This window comes from Hyla sarda, chromosome 3 (assembly GCF_029499605.1).
Source record: "Hyla sarda isolate aHylSar1 chromosome 3, aHylSar1.hap1, whole genome shotgun sequence".
In the NCBI taxonomy this organism is placed as follows: domain Eukaryota; kingdom Metazoa; phylum Chordata; class Amphibia; order Anura; family Hylidae; genus Hyla; species Hyla sarda.
This window is the reverse complement of record NC_079191.1, coordinates 235,868,084-235,882,999: the sequence shown is the minus strand read 5'-3', so window position 1 is coordinate 235,882,999 and position 14,916 is coordinate 235,868,084. Positions and strand designations below refer to the sequence as shown.

At 44.1% G+C, this 14,916-nt stretch overlaps 1 protein-coding gene across 2 annotated transcripts in view; it reads left to right on the top strand.

Annotated features, from left to right (window-relative positions):
* The window catches only part of SEC63 (SEC63 homolog, protein translocation regulator), a 75,159-nt gene that overhangs the window by 41,570 nt on the left and 18,673 nt on the right, over positions 1 to 14,916 (top strand). For both annotated transcript variants that reach the window (XM_056566254.1, XM_056566255.1), the window contains exons 13-16: positions 1,118 to 1,265; positions 2,376 to 2,458; positions 5,663 to 5,722; positions 7,872 to 8,042. In XM_056566254.1, coding sequence (XP_056422229.1) covers positions 1,118 to 1,265; positions 2,376 to 2,458; positions 5,663 to 5,722; positions 7,872 to 8,042 — 462 coding nt within the window. The remainder of the gene's footprint in view (positions 1 to 1,117; positions 1,266 to 2,375; positions 2,459 to 5,662; positions 5,723 to 7,871; positions 8,043 to 14,916) is intronic.

Here is a 14,916-nt window from a genome sequence, read left to right as displayed (position 1 = left end):
AGAATAAGGGATAGCGGACACACACAACTGATGCCATTTCATCACCCTCTGTGCCCCTTCATTACCACCATCATCACCCCTATTCAATTTCATTACACCCCCCCCCCCCCACCTCCTTCAACCTGTGCCATTCCTCACCTGGCCTGTGTTTCGGTTTTGGGCTCTATGCTGTAAATAAGAATGAGAGTTAGAGAGGGTTTATGGTTAGCGCCTGGGTTCATACATACCAGAATGCTGGCTAAATGTGATTTTTCAGCTTTAGCAATAAAATAAATAAATAAATAAAGCCTTAGAAGCTATTATTATTATTATTATTTTAACATGGATACATATATGTGAGGTTAAAAGAGAACTGTTGTGCAGCAAGACGTATCCCCTATGCAAAGGGTTCCTCCACAATCTGCGGCACGCGACCCCGGCTCTCTGCTAGAACAGGGTGTGTTGACCCCTGCACGAAGCCTTCGGCTATCTCAGGCTCTCCCATAGAGATACATGGAGGGGAGCGTGTTGTCCGCTGCTTTGGCTAGGGGATACATTTTTCTACATGATACTTTATCTTTAATAACAAAGAAATGGGACATAACCTGTACTTTTTTTCCTTTTTATTTATTTTATTTATTTTTTATTTTTTTTTGAAAGTATTAATGACAAGGATGCTTTCTGTACAGATGAATTAAAAATCTTATAACTTATGTCATTCTGATTTTGAAAGGACCCTGGGTTGTCTGTTCCATAAGCCTGATGCTGATGATTGCAGTCAGTGGAGAAATTATCAGACTCTTGTGCCAGGCTTGGATCAATCTGTGAAAAGCTCTGAACTTAATAGAGATACATGCCGAGGACAAATACTTTTGTGCATTACACTGCTGTTGTTGCACATATCTATCCTTAAACACTGCTTCAAAGAGAAAAGAGAAAAGTTTAGAATTATTTGACTACACCATTTATTGCTAAATGGTGCCAAATAGCCAAATCATTGTGCAGCTGTAAAGAGCAGCAAATTGTAAAGCAGAATGGATATATAAAAAATAAAGAGTATGAAGTTTTATGTACTATTACTCTTATCAGTATTATTAAATGAAATGTTTGTGTTTATATAATTCAATTTAATTTATAGTTTAAAATCAAGACCATTCGGGACCTGGTCAGTATGAAGGAGTCAGATCGTCGTCTGCTGTTTAGTTTTCTTGAGGATAGCAGTTATGAGGAGATGGTGTCAGTTCTTGGTAGCTTTCCACATATCACAATGGAGGTAAAACCACAAGGTATGTGGGACTTCTGTATTGTTTCTATTTGCAACCATTTATAACAGGAATACACAGCCTTTTTGGTGTGAGGGCCTCAATGTTAAATTATTCTACTTCAGGGATATGCTGAAGGATTGTATTCTGTTTAAGGGGGTATTCTAATTTAGGACTCTCAACCTTTATGTTTTTTATGTGATTGAAAAAACGGCCACTAGGTGGCTCTGTTCTTTTCCCTGCGCCAGTCAAACAGTTTGGTCTCTTCCTGGCCTGGCAGGAGACTAAACTTAAGAAGTGCGTGTAGGGGATGGTGAGGCACAGCTCTGAGGCTTCAGTGACCTTGCACCTACTGGGGAATGCCCACTTTCTCCTGCCGGGAGCTCACACAATGTGAGCAAGTGGAACGGTATGATACAGAGCTTTTTAAAGTTTAGAAAAAAAATTTAAGGGCAGGTGGGGAGTTAGGAGTTATTAGGGAATATAATCTGAGTTAGTTTAGAAACTATGGTTTGATGGACAGGTACTCATTTAAGACTTTGTGGCCTGCTTGTAGTCGCAGAAGTTGGTCAGGAAACCAAAGCTGAACCAGCTGTTTTATGCAGTTTTTTATGTAAACAGAGTAGCATATATATATGCCTAAATAATCCCAATAGGAATACCCCTTTAAACCTATCCATGTCAAGGATGCACTCAGTAGCCAAGTTGATAGGGGAGCTGTATAAACTTGCAGCTCTTCCTTCCGTCCACATTACTGCAGGCTCTAAGGCTGGAGTGCAGCTAGACACGAGTTTTGGCTTTAAAATGAGCTAAAGATCGCAGCACTAGCTGCAATCAGTCTGTGATATAGCCATTTAATAGCACTTCATGTGTCTTTGGCTACTGAAGTGCCTCCCTGCCATGATGTGTAAGAGTTGGTTTACACGGGCATAAAGTTAATTTTAATAGAAGCAAGGTTTAAAGCAGTGGCATGGTCCTGTTTTGAATGTGGAAATAGACATGTTTTCCATGTCCAAAACAGCATGTTTTATGCCCCTGTGAATATACCTTAAGGTATGTCCTTGGTACAAATTCAGTCTACTAGATAATTAACATGTTATGGAAGTATTACCACAGTCTGTTTATTTGTTACAGTGCTAGATGATGAAGACAGTAACAACATTACAGTGGGCTCCTTAGTCACTGTCCTTGTTACCCTTAAAAGACAGACAATGGTCGTAAGTATGAATAATTCTGATAGCATCCTAAATTGAATTTACAGAATCTTCAAATTCACCCTCTCTAGACTTTCTAATTGTGAAGCAAAAACCTAAACAATCTAGTCAGTGTACAGGGTAATGGACACCACCTCTTCCTAACTAATCAGATTTACGGTTAATAGCTCAGCTCAGTACAGGGGAAAAAAGGTTATATGACAATTCTACACCATCCCTCCCCTGTCATATTTGTTGAGTCATGGCTCTTTTTGTTTTCAATTTCACCACAAATGTTTTTGATTTTACATTACATTTTATGGTAAATGACTGGTGCCCTTAAAAAGTACAGTTGGTCCTGCAAAAATACAAGCCCTCATATGACTCTCTTGGTAGAAATTTAATGGAGGCAAGGATGGAAAAATGAAAACCAAAAACTGAATTGGATGGCTCCTCAAGGGGCTAATAATTTAAATATAATGGCAAATATTGTTTTACATGTGTGAACTTTACAGATTAGGTTATTTCTAAAGGAATACACCTTCCCACACCAGTGTTTTATATTTGTATTGAAAACTGACATAAAAAAATTTACATAGTAAAGTTCCATGTTGGACACATTGGGGGAGATTTATCAAAACCTGTCCAGAGGAAAAGTTGTTTAAAGGGTACCTTTCATCAAAAGAACTTTTGATATATTATAGATTAATGTATGCAGAATAACTTTCCAATTGCATGTTATTAAAGAAAATATATGCTTCTTTCTATTTAAATTACCACTAGAGGTCTCCCTACCAGTCCTGGCCGCAAGCCTTTTTTTTTTGGAGATTAGGGAGAGTTTAGATCATGATAGATAATCTTTAAGCCAAGGTTGGATGCAGCTCACTTTGCCGATATATATATAACTGGGGTTACTGGAAAGGTAAACTCCAATGCCCCAGGAGTGTTTAATAAATGAAACTATATCACTTTCAATGTATAGCCAGTAGATATACTTTGTGCAACAATTTATATGCTTCTTGGTCTGCTGTTACCTATAGTCTGCCAAACTTTGTTTCCAAATGAAAAGTAATAGTCTCTGTCAGCAGGATTTTGTGGTTAGGTTTTGAGGTTAGGTGTAGGACTTAGCCTTTTGTAGTCTGGGCTGTTTTAGTCAATGTTGTATATATTCAGTGGATCCGCTCGGACCGAGCAGATGAACCGGCAGATATTAGCAGTAATGAGCTGTATGCGCTCTGTGCATCCCGTGCATGGAGCGCCGGTGTTCGTCGGCAGCGCAGATCTCTTTTATAAGTTCTGCTGATGCGCAGTGCAGGAGTGAATTCATGCTTGAGATGTGAGCCTAGACAATGATGTCTCTGGGGCTTGCGGTCTCCGGTATGATATAGGGTCTGTGCAGTGGCAAGTAGTTTCCCTGTCCTAATCTCTGGTAATCCCTGCTGTGCAGGTGTGGGAGGGTTACCTCCTTGTGGTAATCCCTGCTGTGCAGGTGTGGAAGAGTTACATCCTCGTGGTTCCACGGCGGGAATCCTGCTTTGTAATCACTGACTGAGTGATATCATTGCGATAGTGGTTACAAACCAGGATTCCCGTCGTGGAACCACGAGGAGGTAACCCTCCCACATCTGCACAGCAGGGTTTACCAGAGAATAGGACGGGGAAACAACTTGACACCGTACCATACAGGAGACTGCAAGCCCTAGAGACATCATTGTCTAGGCTCACATCGCAAGCAGGAATTCACCCCTGCACTATGCATCGGCACAACTTAAGAGACCTGCGCTGCCGACAAACACCGGTGCTCCACGCACTGGATGCACAAAGCGCATACAGCTCATTACTGCTAATATCTGCCGAATCATCTGCTCGGTCCGAGCAGATCCATTGAACTATACAACATTGGCTAAAACAGCCCAGACTACAAAGGGGTAAGAGTGTCCTACACCTAGCCTCTCTTTATTCACAAAATCCTGCTGACAGAGACCATTACTTTTTATTTGGTACCAAAATTTGGCGCACTGTAGGTCACAGCAGACCAAGAAGCATATAAATTGTTGCATTAGGTATATCTACTGGATATACATTGAAAGTGATATAGTTATACTAAACCACTATATTTTTTTGTACTATGTTTTATCTTACAGTATATTAGATGAATACTTTTATGTAATACACAGGCTGTTGTTCGAAACAACATCTCCTCCATTGAGTAATAATCCAGATTAAAGGAAAACGGTCACCCTGATTACCCACACTAAACCCAATACACAGGTTTATAATGTTTGTGACCATGAGTGCAAACACGTGTCACTTACCAAATTCCATCCAGTGGCTCCTGTGATATTGCCCGACGAAAGTCCCATTCTCAATTCGGTTACCTGCGCGCAGGAGGCGGGGTTCCGATAGCTGCCCGCCCCCTGCTTCTTTCTGCCTCCTGAAACAATCTGCATCTATTAGTATATTCAAATTCTGCGCTGCGCTCTGAGGCAGAAGGGCAAGTGCAGTTAGTTTACAAACAGCTTTTACGTCCTGTGACGTGAATAGCTTGTCACGTGAGCGCTGCGCTCCGGCACGGTAGAGCGCACTGGCAAGAAGAGCTCTCACGTCCTAGTCTGTAAACTAACTGCGCTTGCCCTCCTGCCTCAGAGCGCAGCTCAGAATTTGAATATACTAATAGAGGCAGAAAGAAGCAGGGGACGGGCAGCTATCGGGGCCCCGCCTCCTGTGCACAGGCAACCAAATTGAGAATGGGGCTCACAGGAGCCACTGGATGGAATTTGGTATGTGACACCTCTGCACACCTGGTCACCCACACTATAACCCTGAGCATTGGATTTAGTATAAGGGATCAGGGTGACAGTTTTCCTTTAACATTATGTAGTGGTGCAGTTGCCTGTAGCAACCTGATTGCCTCTACTTTTTGGAAAGGCCTTTGGAAAATGAAAGAAGGAATTTGATTAATTGCTATGGACAACTTTTCCTCTGCACAGGTTCTAATAATTTTTCTCCAATGTAAGCTAGCTCTTACTACTTGACCATTTTTGTGGGAGGTATAGAATCTAACCATTGGACTTGGCTTGCAGCATTACGTTGGTCTATCTATGTTCTGCCCGTAACTCTTTGCTTATGCTTAGTTATATAGTGTTTTTATGATTTATTAACTGCTCAGAAATCTTTTCTACTGTTTACAAGTATAGCCTCTACATTTTTTTTTCTTCCTCAATACAGGAAGTATTTGAGAAGGAACAGTCTGCTTGCTCTGCTGAAGACCAGCCAGTTGAAGATGGGGTATGTATTTTTACCATTGTTAAGAAAACCATTGGTTACATATGTTAACCTAGGGTTGGAAAGTGTGGCGTGATTGTCATGGTGTATCTGTACAGTGCCTTTGGCTCTTATGTGGATGTTCCAGCTGCCTAAACAGTATGTTCATAAAAGCTTATACCTATTGCCCTTGGACCACCAGCAGAGTGCAGGCTGCAGACTCTTTCTAGCCAGATACTTGTTAGAGACAGCTAAGTCTGCTGTTTCAATAATTCCTACTGCTGTTGACGGAGGCTGTACGTCTCAGTTACTTGATCTACCTAGCTACAGAGTTCACTGTTTATTTTTCAAATGGAAGACGGGACAGTTTTTTCTGGGAGATACATTTACTTTAAATAGGAAAAAAAAATGTTACCTAATTATTTGCCTGGGGCAGTGGTTCTCAACCTTCCTGATGCTGCGGGCCTTTAAAACAGTTCCTCATGTTGTGATGAATTTTGCTACAGTCATAAAATTATTTTCGTTACTACTTCATAACTGTAATTTTGCTACAGTTATGTGTCGGTAGGCAGCAGTTCCCCCACATTAGATATAGGCAGCAGAGTTCCCCCCCACAGTGGGTATAGGCAGCAGAGTCCCCCCCCCCCACAGTAGGTATAGTCAGCAGAGTTCCCCCCACAGTAGGTATAGGCAGCAGAGTCCATCTCCCTAGATAATACGTCCCACGGTTCCTGCGTCCCCCAATGGAGCCGAAAGAGAAAAGTAGATTTTTTTTTTTTTATACTGTAAAATCTTTCTCAGAGGATCCATTGGGGGACACAGCACCCACCCGTTGGTTATCAGTTTGTTGACCTGAGAGTGTAGTTCCTGTCTGTGGGTTTGTTCGGTAAATTTTTTTGTCTGGGTCTTCTTCAGACTCTCTGTAGTTTTTTTTATTGGTTTCCTCCTACTGCTTTGGGACTAAACTGATTAGGTCAGAGTCAGTGGGTGGCGTATATCCTGCCAGGAGGGGCCGACTTCTTTTTTGTTAATGCCTAGTGTCAGACAGATATACCCACGGTTCCTGTGTCCCACAATGGATCCTCCGAGAGAGATTTTACAATAAGTATAAAAAATCTACTTTTTATGCTACAGAGTTTAATGTAAACTAAGAGACTGAACGTAGCTTCAAATCTGCAGCTTCCAATCCTGTGCATATTTGATGCGAGGGATTGTAAGATGCAGATTTTAAGCTGCGTTCAGTCTCTTAATTTACATTGAACTCTGCAGCATAAAATCTGCAGCTTCAAATCCTGCTTCTCAAATACGTGCAGGATACTGTATGTGTAAATAGACCCTAAAAAGGGTATGCAACATCTGGGAGAACTATCAATCAGCTGTTTAACAGAGCTGTTATACCTGGATGTACACAGTGAGCAAAGCTGGAAGGCCTGGCTTCATTTACAGATACTAAAGACCTAGCTTGAGGAATCTGCTTTAACTGGTCACATTCCTTTGTGCAACTGATAATATAGCCTCTTAAGTACAGTACAGACAAAGTAAAACACATTATATGATACTGTGCCTGGTACTGCAGCTTATCCCCTATTCACTGTTTGTGTTAATACACCCTCATTTGTCAAAATCAGTCAAAAACATCCATTATATCTTAAAGGAGTAGTCCAGTGCTGAAAAAGGATAGGTGATAAGTTTCAGATAGCGGGGGGTCCGACCTCTGGGCCCCCCCGCGATCTCCTGTATGGGACCCCCGGCAGCCCACAGGAAGGGCGCGTGTTGACCACCACACACAGCTGCGGCTGACACGCCCCATCAATACAACTTTATGGCAGAGCCAGAGCGCTGCCTTCGGCATTCTCTGGCGCTGCCATAGAGTTGTATTGAGGGGGGGGGGGGTGTCGGCCCCCACTTTGTGCGTCGTCAACACGCCCCCTTCCTGCGGGCTGCCGGGGGTCCCATACAGGAGATCGCGGGGGCCCCAGAGATCTGACCCCCCCCCCCCGCTTTCTGAAACTGATCCCCTATCCTTAGGGGATACGTTTTTCAGCACTGGACTACTCCTTTAAACAAAAAACCTTACAATCACCCGTTTTGTGTTCCTGTTTTGTGTTCCTGTTTTATGTGAAAAAATAATGCATTCTGTTCAGTGACTTATCATGTTTTATTTTACTTACAGCAAGGGGAAAGTGGCAAAACAAAAAGCAAAGGCTGGCAGCAAAAAAATAAAACTGCAAAGAAGTCTTCCAAATCCAAGAAAAAGAAACCATTGAAAAAGAAGCCTATTCCCCCACCTTCATCACAACAGAAACAAGGAAAACAGAAGCAAGCCAATGATGTGACTGCAAATGTGAGAATTTTCATGATCACTCTTTCCTTTGCAACATCAATAGGCATGGATACGAGACCTCCAGTGTCTTTATAGCCAGATAAGGTTTTCAGGAAGTGAGGACAGGGCTAATCTATAGGTGTAGTCATAATAGACAAAAAAGGGATTTTCCTGAGTTTTTAATACACAAAACCTGATGTTAAGGTCAGGAGACTGTGATGACCACTTCAGAACCTTTACCTTTTTCTGTTGTAACCACTGAAGGGTCAACTTGGCCTTTTTCTTAGTCACTTTCATGAAAGTCCAAGAGCATCCAATGCGCAGCTTTCGTTCAGAAGAATGCAACACATCAGTGAACCACTACCATGCTCCGAAGTGGGGATGTATTCTTTTGCTATAGGCCTTTTTTTTATTATTATTATTATTTTTTTTGCGACCATAAAGCTCTGTTTTGGTCTGGTCACTCCAAATTACTGTGTATCAGAAGCTGGAAGGTGTGTCTAGATGTTGTCAGGCATATTGTAATCCCATTGGCACAGTAAGGCTTCTTTCTGGCAGCACAATCATGGAACTCCTTTTTATTCAGGTATCATCATATGCAGTCTGCTTTTCACTCCCTGTTGTTACACCATTTATGTCTCTAGTAAAAGACACTGAGATGGCAGACAGGAAGTGTGGTGTGGCTTAGCTACTGCTATGTGCAGGAGAGAGATTGGGAGCCGGGATTGTGTAGCTGCCATATTATTTGTGCTTACATAGTACCTTGGAAAGTGATCATGTCATCTATAGTACTTGAACCAGCACTATGTCAAGGCATAGCTGTAAGGAGCAAGTGCTGTACTGTGTGATGATTGCCAGTAAATAGGTCACTCATTTACTACCCAGCTCTAGTCCAACCCTATGGAATGGAGAGTACAAGAAACTGCTGTATAACATAGAAGGAACTCTCAGGAGTTCAGTAACAGTTACATTCCGAAAATCACCATGTCATAATTCTAAAGGGTTACTCAAAATCATAGAGCTACAGACCTATCCACTGTTAAGTTAGCCAGAGGGCTTACCTCTCCTGCTTTGCTGGCCATGGCTCTTCAATTAATAGTGCCTGTCTGCAGCAGGCTCTTTGAATCGAGCACAGAGCACATAGATCAATGCAGTTCAATAAAACTGCATTGATCTGTATGAGGAATCTAATGATTTTCCATGCATGTCTCCTAAAGGGACCAATAAAGTGTGGGGGGAAAAAAAAAAGTTAATAGTCTAATAAAGGTTTGAGACTCTTACGTTAACCCCTTTCATGTTATATACTTTCTGGCAGCACAACCATGGAACTCCTTTTTTATTCAGGTATCGTCATCTTGTACTCCTTGACAAAAATCACACCACCTTTTTCCAGAGCAGCCTGTATTTCTTCTGAGGTTACCTGTGGGATTTCTTTGTATCTCGGACAATTCTTCTGGCAGTTGTGGCTGAAATATTTTTTTTTGGTCTACCTGACCTTGGCCTGAGATTTCCACTTCTTAATAAGTTACTGAACAGTACTGACTTGCTTTTTTAAGATTTTGGATATCTTTTTATACCCATTTCCATCTTTATAAAGTTCTTTTCCACAGTTCTTTTCTGCTCCCCATGGCTCAGTACCTTGCCTGCACAGTGCATCTGCATCTAGAGCTAACAAACTCATTGATTATTTATATGAATAAGAAGGAATAGGTAGCGGAACAGATATGAATACAGATTCTAACAAGTACAGGTAAAAGGTTGTGTACCCTATACAACCTCCATATAATGAAAGGAGAAAGTTACTGTTCTCAAGCTAGATTCTGTGTGAGGAGTGTAGGAATTTAATTTAAAAAAAATGTATATAAAAAAACAAGAGATATTTGAATAATGATTGTGTTTATTAATAAAATGTGTGTATGTGTATAGATAGATAGATAAAATCGTGCTATTTGTGTGGTGTCTGCAGGGCCCTTGCAGGCCACCCATAAAACACTAATAGGGTTTTGTATACTTTTTTTAAAAAACATTAATAGAGTAAAAGAAAAGAAAAAAGTACAAATGTTGATGCCGCTGGCTTGTTAGCTTATACGCTATGGAGTTATGTGCATCTACCACAAAAGAAGAACATATGCTGCTTGGTAGCAGTAGGTATATATGTTTAAACTTCTTAGCGGTTATCCCGAGCGTGACTCGGGGTTAATTTTCCCTGCCAGGAGCGGTAACCCCAAGTCACGCTCGGGGTAGAATTGCATAGTTGCCGGCCGGGCTGCACGATATATCGTAAAAGCAATCGAATCGCGATTTTTGCTTTTTGCAATATAGTGATGCAGCCCCCGGGAAAACATGCGATTATCTGCTCGGGTCGGCTCCCGTGGCGGGGGCCGGCCAGAGCAGGTAAAGACAAATACTAAAAGTCAGTGTTTCCCAACCAGGGGGCCTCCAGTTGTTGCAAAGCTACAACTCTCAGCATGCCCGAACAGCCAAAGGCTGTCCGGGCATCCTGGGAGCAGTAGTTTCACAACAGATGGAGGCACCCTGGTAGAAAAACACTGAGCTAAGTGTAAAAGGCCACCAGGAGGAAAATAAAAAAAAACTTCTGCTTACCTTCTCCCGGTCCCTGCAGATGCCGTTCCCCTCTGTGTGCTCCGGTCCCTGCTCTCTTCATTATTCATCTTGTAGGACCTTTCCTTTTCAGCCAATCACCGGCCGCAGTGGTGTCACGTGTCAAGTCAGTGATTGGCTGTAGGGGAAAGGACTTGTTCGACAGCAAATACACTAGGTTTGAAATCTGCCTGGCAAACCTAGTGTGTGTTGCTGCAGGACAAGGTGACAAGGGGGGAAGAATGTGATGGGGGGAGTTGGGAGAATGTGACAAAGGGGGGGATGTGACATGGAGGGGGAGGGATGTGACAAGGGGGAGGAGAATGTGACAAGGGGGGGGGGGGAAATGGTAGAAGGGGGGGGGGGAAATGTGACAAGGGGGAGGAGAATGTGAAATGGGCGGGGGGAGATGTGAAATTTCAATGCAAAAAATTGTACCACTTTTGGTACAAATTTCCACACATAATCATACTGCCAGGGAGGTTAAGGCAGACAATATTGCAAATTGTGCATTTATATAATATATCTTATTTTGCCCACATGAGAAAAAATGTTTGCCAACGGGGTAAAGTCATATGGTGCTATGCGCCGTCCTGGAGGTCCTGTACAATGAGAATTAAGTATATTCCTTCAGTGAAGGCTGATGCTATAGGGTATCGGCGCTATGTGCCGTTCCTTGTTGCTGTAGGAAAGCAGTGTTAATTGCAGTTTGTAGGTGTGGGCTGCACGCGCTGCTCACCCAGAATATGGATCCCACGTAGCTCTCACTTACCCGTCATAGGCCGGTCCGTCCCTCGTTGTCCGGCTAGCGGGAGTACAGTCACGGCGAGCCTGGGGAGGGAGAGGTCAGATTATGCAGGTCAGATGGTGCACGTCCGTCGCTGAAGCTGGTAGTTGGTGATGACGTAATGATTGGCGGTTTTCCCACTGGCTTGCGGCGGGCATTCGATATGATATTGTATATGCAGCTAAGATGCTTGATGTGGTAATGTACTCTCAATACTGGCTAGACTTGTTTCGAGACCCTCTTGGTCTCTTTTTCAATAGCTAATTAGCTATTGAAAAAGAGACCAAGGTTTGGGTGTGGCTAGCTATGCTGGTGTGAGGACGTGCGTGGCTCGCTCGAGCTCCGGTCCTACACCCCTGAATGCTTAGAGACCTTGGTGGATCTTTATGGGGAATAATCGCAAAAAGCTGCAGAAAGGGACCCAGACCCGTCCACCTTCCCCCCCAACGTGACCTCACGGGCTATTTCACCCGATCCCAGCCACGCCGCAGCTCATCTCTGCCGCCGGGCAAAATGGCGAACTTCTCCTCTCCTATGTTGGCTCCCACAGTGCGGCCTGCGGGCGGGCCGCACTCCCTTCCGGGACCTACCCATTCTCCAGCTCCAGGTCGGCTGTCGCTCTCCACCGGATCCCTGCTGCCTGCATCCTCACGCGCTGCTGCCGCTGCTGTACCGGGCTCCCGGCCTGCTCCTCTATGCGTCCGGCACCGGAGGCCCCCAGAGCTGTCCTCTCTATGCCTGCAGGAGACGCGACGCAGGCCCCGGCTTTCTGCTCCACGACTCCGGGATTCTGTGCACCTCCGGTCCTCAGTGTCTCTCAGGTGAGCATGGAACCCCCTGCTGACTGCTCCACTTCCCTCTCCCTGAAGGATCCTGCTCCTATTGGGACTGTAGCCCCTGCATCTCCCTCTAAATCAGGCCCTCTGCCCCATGGAGTCGCTCCCTGGCCTCCCCTCTCACAGTGCCCTGCAGCTGCTCCATCCCCTGCTGCCACTATAGGGGGATCTCTGGTGGGCCCCCCCCCTCAGCACCCTTGGACTGGCCTCCACGGGTCAGTGCCCCTCACCGATGCTGGCCTTCTATGCGGTTCCCTCACCTTGCTCGGCACCCCAGCTTGTCCTGGCACCCCCCTCCCCGCAATGGTCCTCCGGCTCCTCCTGGGTGTATTGATCGGACTTATTGCTTTTTTTTTTTTGCGCATACACCATTTACCGTGCGGTTAAATTAATGATATATTTTTATAATTCGGACATTTCCACACGCAGTGATACCACGTATGTTTAATTTTATTTTTATTTACACTGTATTTTTTTTAAATGGGAAAAGGGGGGTGATTCAAACTTTTATTAAGGAATGGGTTAAATGATCTCTAATCTTTTTTTTTTTAACTTTTACATTCAGCTTTTACATTGATCAATGGTTTCTCATAGGAAACCATTGATCGATGATTCTGCCGCTTGACTGCTCATGCCTGACTGATCTCAGGCACTGAGCAGTCATTCGGCGATCAGACACCAAGAGGCAGGTAAGGGGACCCTCCTCGTGTCCTACAGCAGTTCGGGATGCCGTGATTTCACCACGGCGATCCCGAACAGCCCCCTGAGCTAACCAGGATTAGTTTCGTTTCACTTTAGATGCGGCAATCAACTTTGAATGCCTAAAGGGTTAATAGCGGGCGGCACCGTGATCAGTGCCATAGCCACAGGTCCCAGCCGTTGTTAGAGGCCAGGCCCGACACGCTATGATGCGTTATAGATCTGGACGTAGAAGAGAATTAACCCCTGATAGCTGTGCCTGCATTGCTGACATCGCTGTGTCCTGTGCGGCTGTCAGTTGCTGTAAGTGAGATCGCTGTGTGCGATCTCGCCAAAGTCCCCAGGTGTTGTTGTTCCCCCCCCCCCCCCCCAAGTGTTCCCAGGTGACCCCACAAGTGTTCACCGCAAATGTCCCCTAAAACCTACATTATTTCCCCCCCAAGGGTCTCTGTCTGCAGCCCGATCTGTGTCAGGAGCGCTTTGCCAATCTCCTACATCCTGCTGCTGTTCCTGTCACTGAAATCGAGATCGCTGTCTGCGATCTCACATAAGTGTTCCCCGTTGGTTATCCCCCACAAACATTTATCATATCCCCCCAAGGGAAATTTACAGCCCCCTAAGCGATCTGCTGCCTTCTTGCTCAGATCGCTGACTATCTCCCCGTCAGTGAGGATTTTATCTGTGCCCTCACAAAAGGTCCCCAAAGTGTGCCCCCTAAGTTTATCCACAGCCCCCTGAGTGATCTGCTGCATCCTACCTCTCACAGATCCATCTATTCAGATCCTGTTCTGTCAGTGAGCTGTCTGCTGCCTCAGCAAAAAATCCTTTACTGTGTAATAAAATAAAATCTAGTTCCTGCAACTAGATTTGTGCCATCAGTACACTTACCTCCAAAAAAAAAAATAAACACATAAAAATACAATTGTTAGTTGTTAGTCATCAGGTTCAGTCATCTGGTCCGTGCCTTCAGTTATCTGGTCCGTGCCGTCCGTCATTTGATCCTCCGTGTTTTCAGTCATTTGATCAGTGCAGTATTTGTTGTAACCCCCCCAAAAAAATAATAAAAAATAAAATAAAACACAAAAAAATTAAATTGTTAGTTGTTAGTCATCAGATCAGGTTCAGTCATCTGATTCGTGCCGTCGGTTATCTGATCTGTTTTTCACAGTTATCAGATTCGTGTCGTAGTAAAAAAAAAAGTGGCACGCCGGTATTACAGTGCAGAGGAGGCCTTCGCTATGATATTCGCTGATACAGACAGCGCTAGTGATGGCGCGGATGAATTAGTACTTTCATCTGCATCCTCATACTTGCTCTCTTCCTAATCCTCTGAGAGTGATGAGCCCCCTGCACAGCGCAGAAGAGTAGCTGCAGAGCCTGAGTCTACAGACACGGTCGGCATGTGGGTACCTGCTACCAACTACACCCCCCAACTTTACTGCCGCCTCAGGTGTCCAAGTTAACAAACAAGTTAAGGATTCCAGGAGATAGGAGATTTTTTTTTTTTTTTACTGAGGAATTTGTAAACATGGTCCACCAAACTAATTTGTATGCCCAACAACTCCTTGCCTCCCACCCCACATCATACATCTCACAAGGGCAACATTGGACCCCCACAGACCCAGTGGAAATCCGTAATTTTTTTTATATGGGAATAATTAAGGAGCCATCCATCGGGGACTATTGGTCCACTGATGTATTGTATAATACCCCTCTTTACCGATCCGTTATGAGTAGGACCCGCTTTGAGATACTTAGGAAATGTCTCCATTACAATGACAACACCCTCCGCCAAGACCCCAGTTATGATCCATTATACAAAATTCGGCCCATAATCGATCACCTAAATTCTAAAGTATATACCCCAAATCAAAATATAACGGTTGACGAATCCCTCGTAAACTTTAAAGGGAGGCTGATGTTCCGGCAGTACCTCCCAACCAAGAGAACCCGGTACCGGATCAAAATGTAT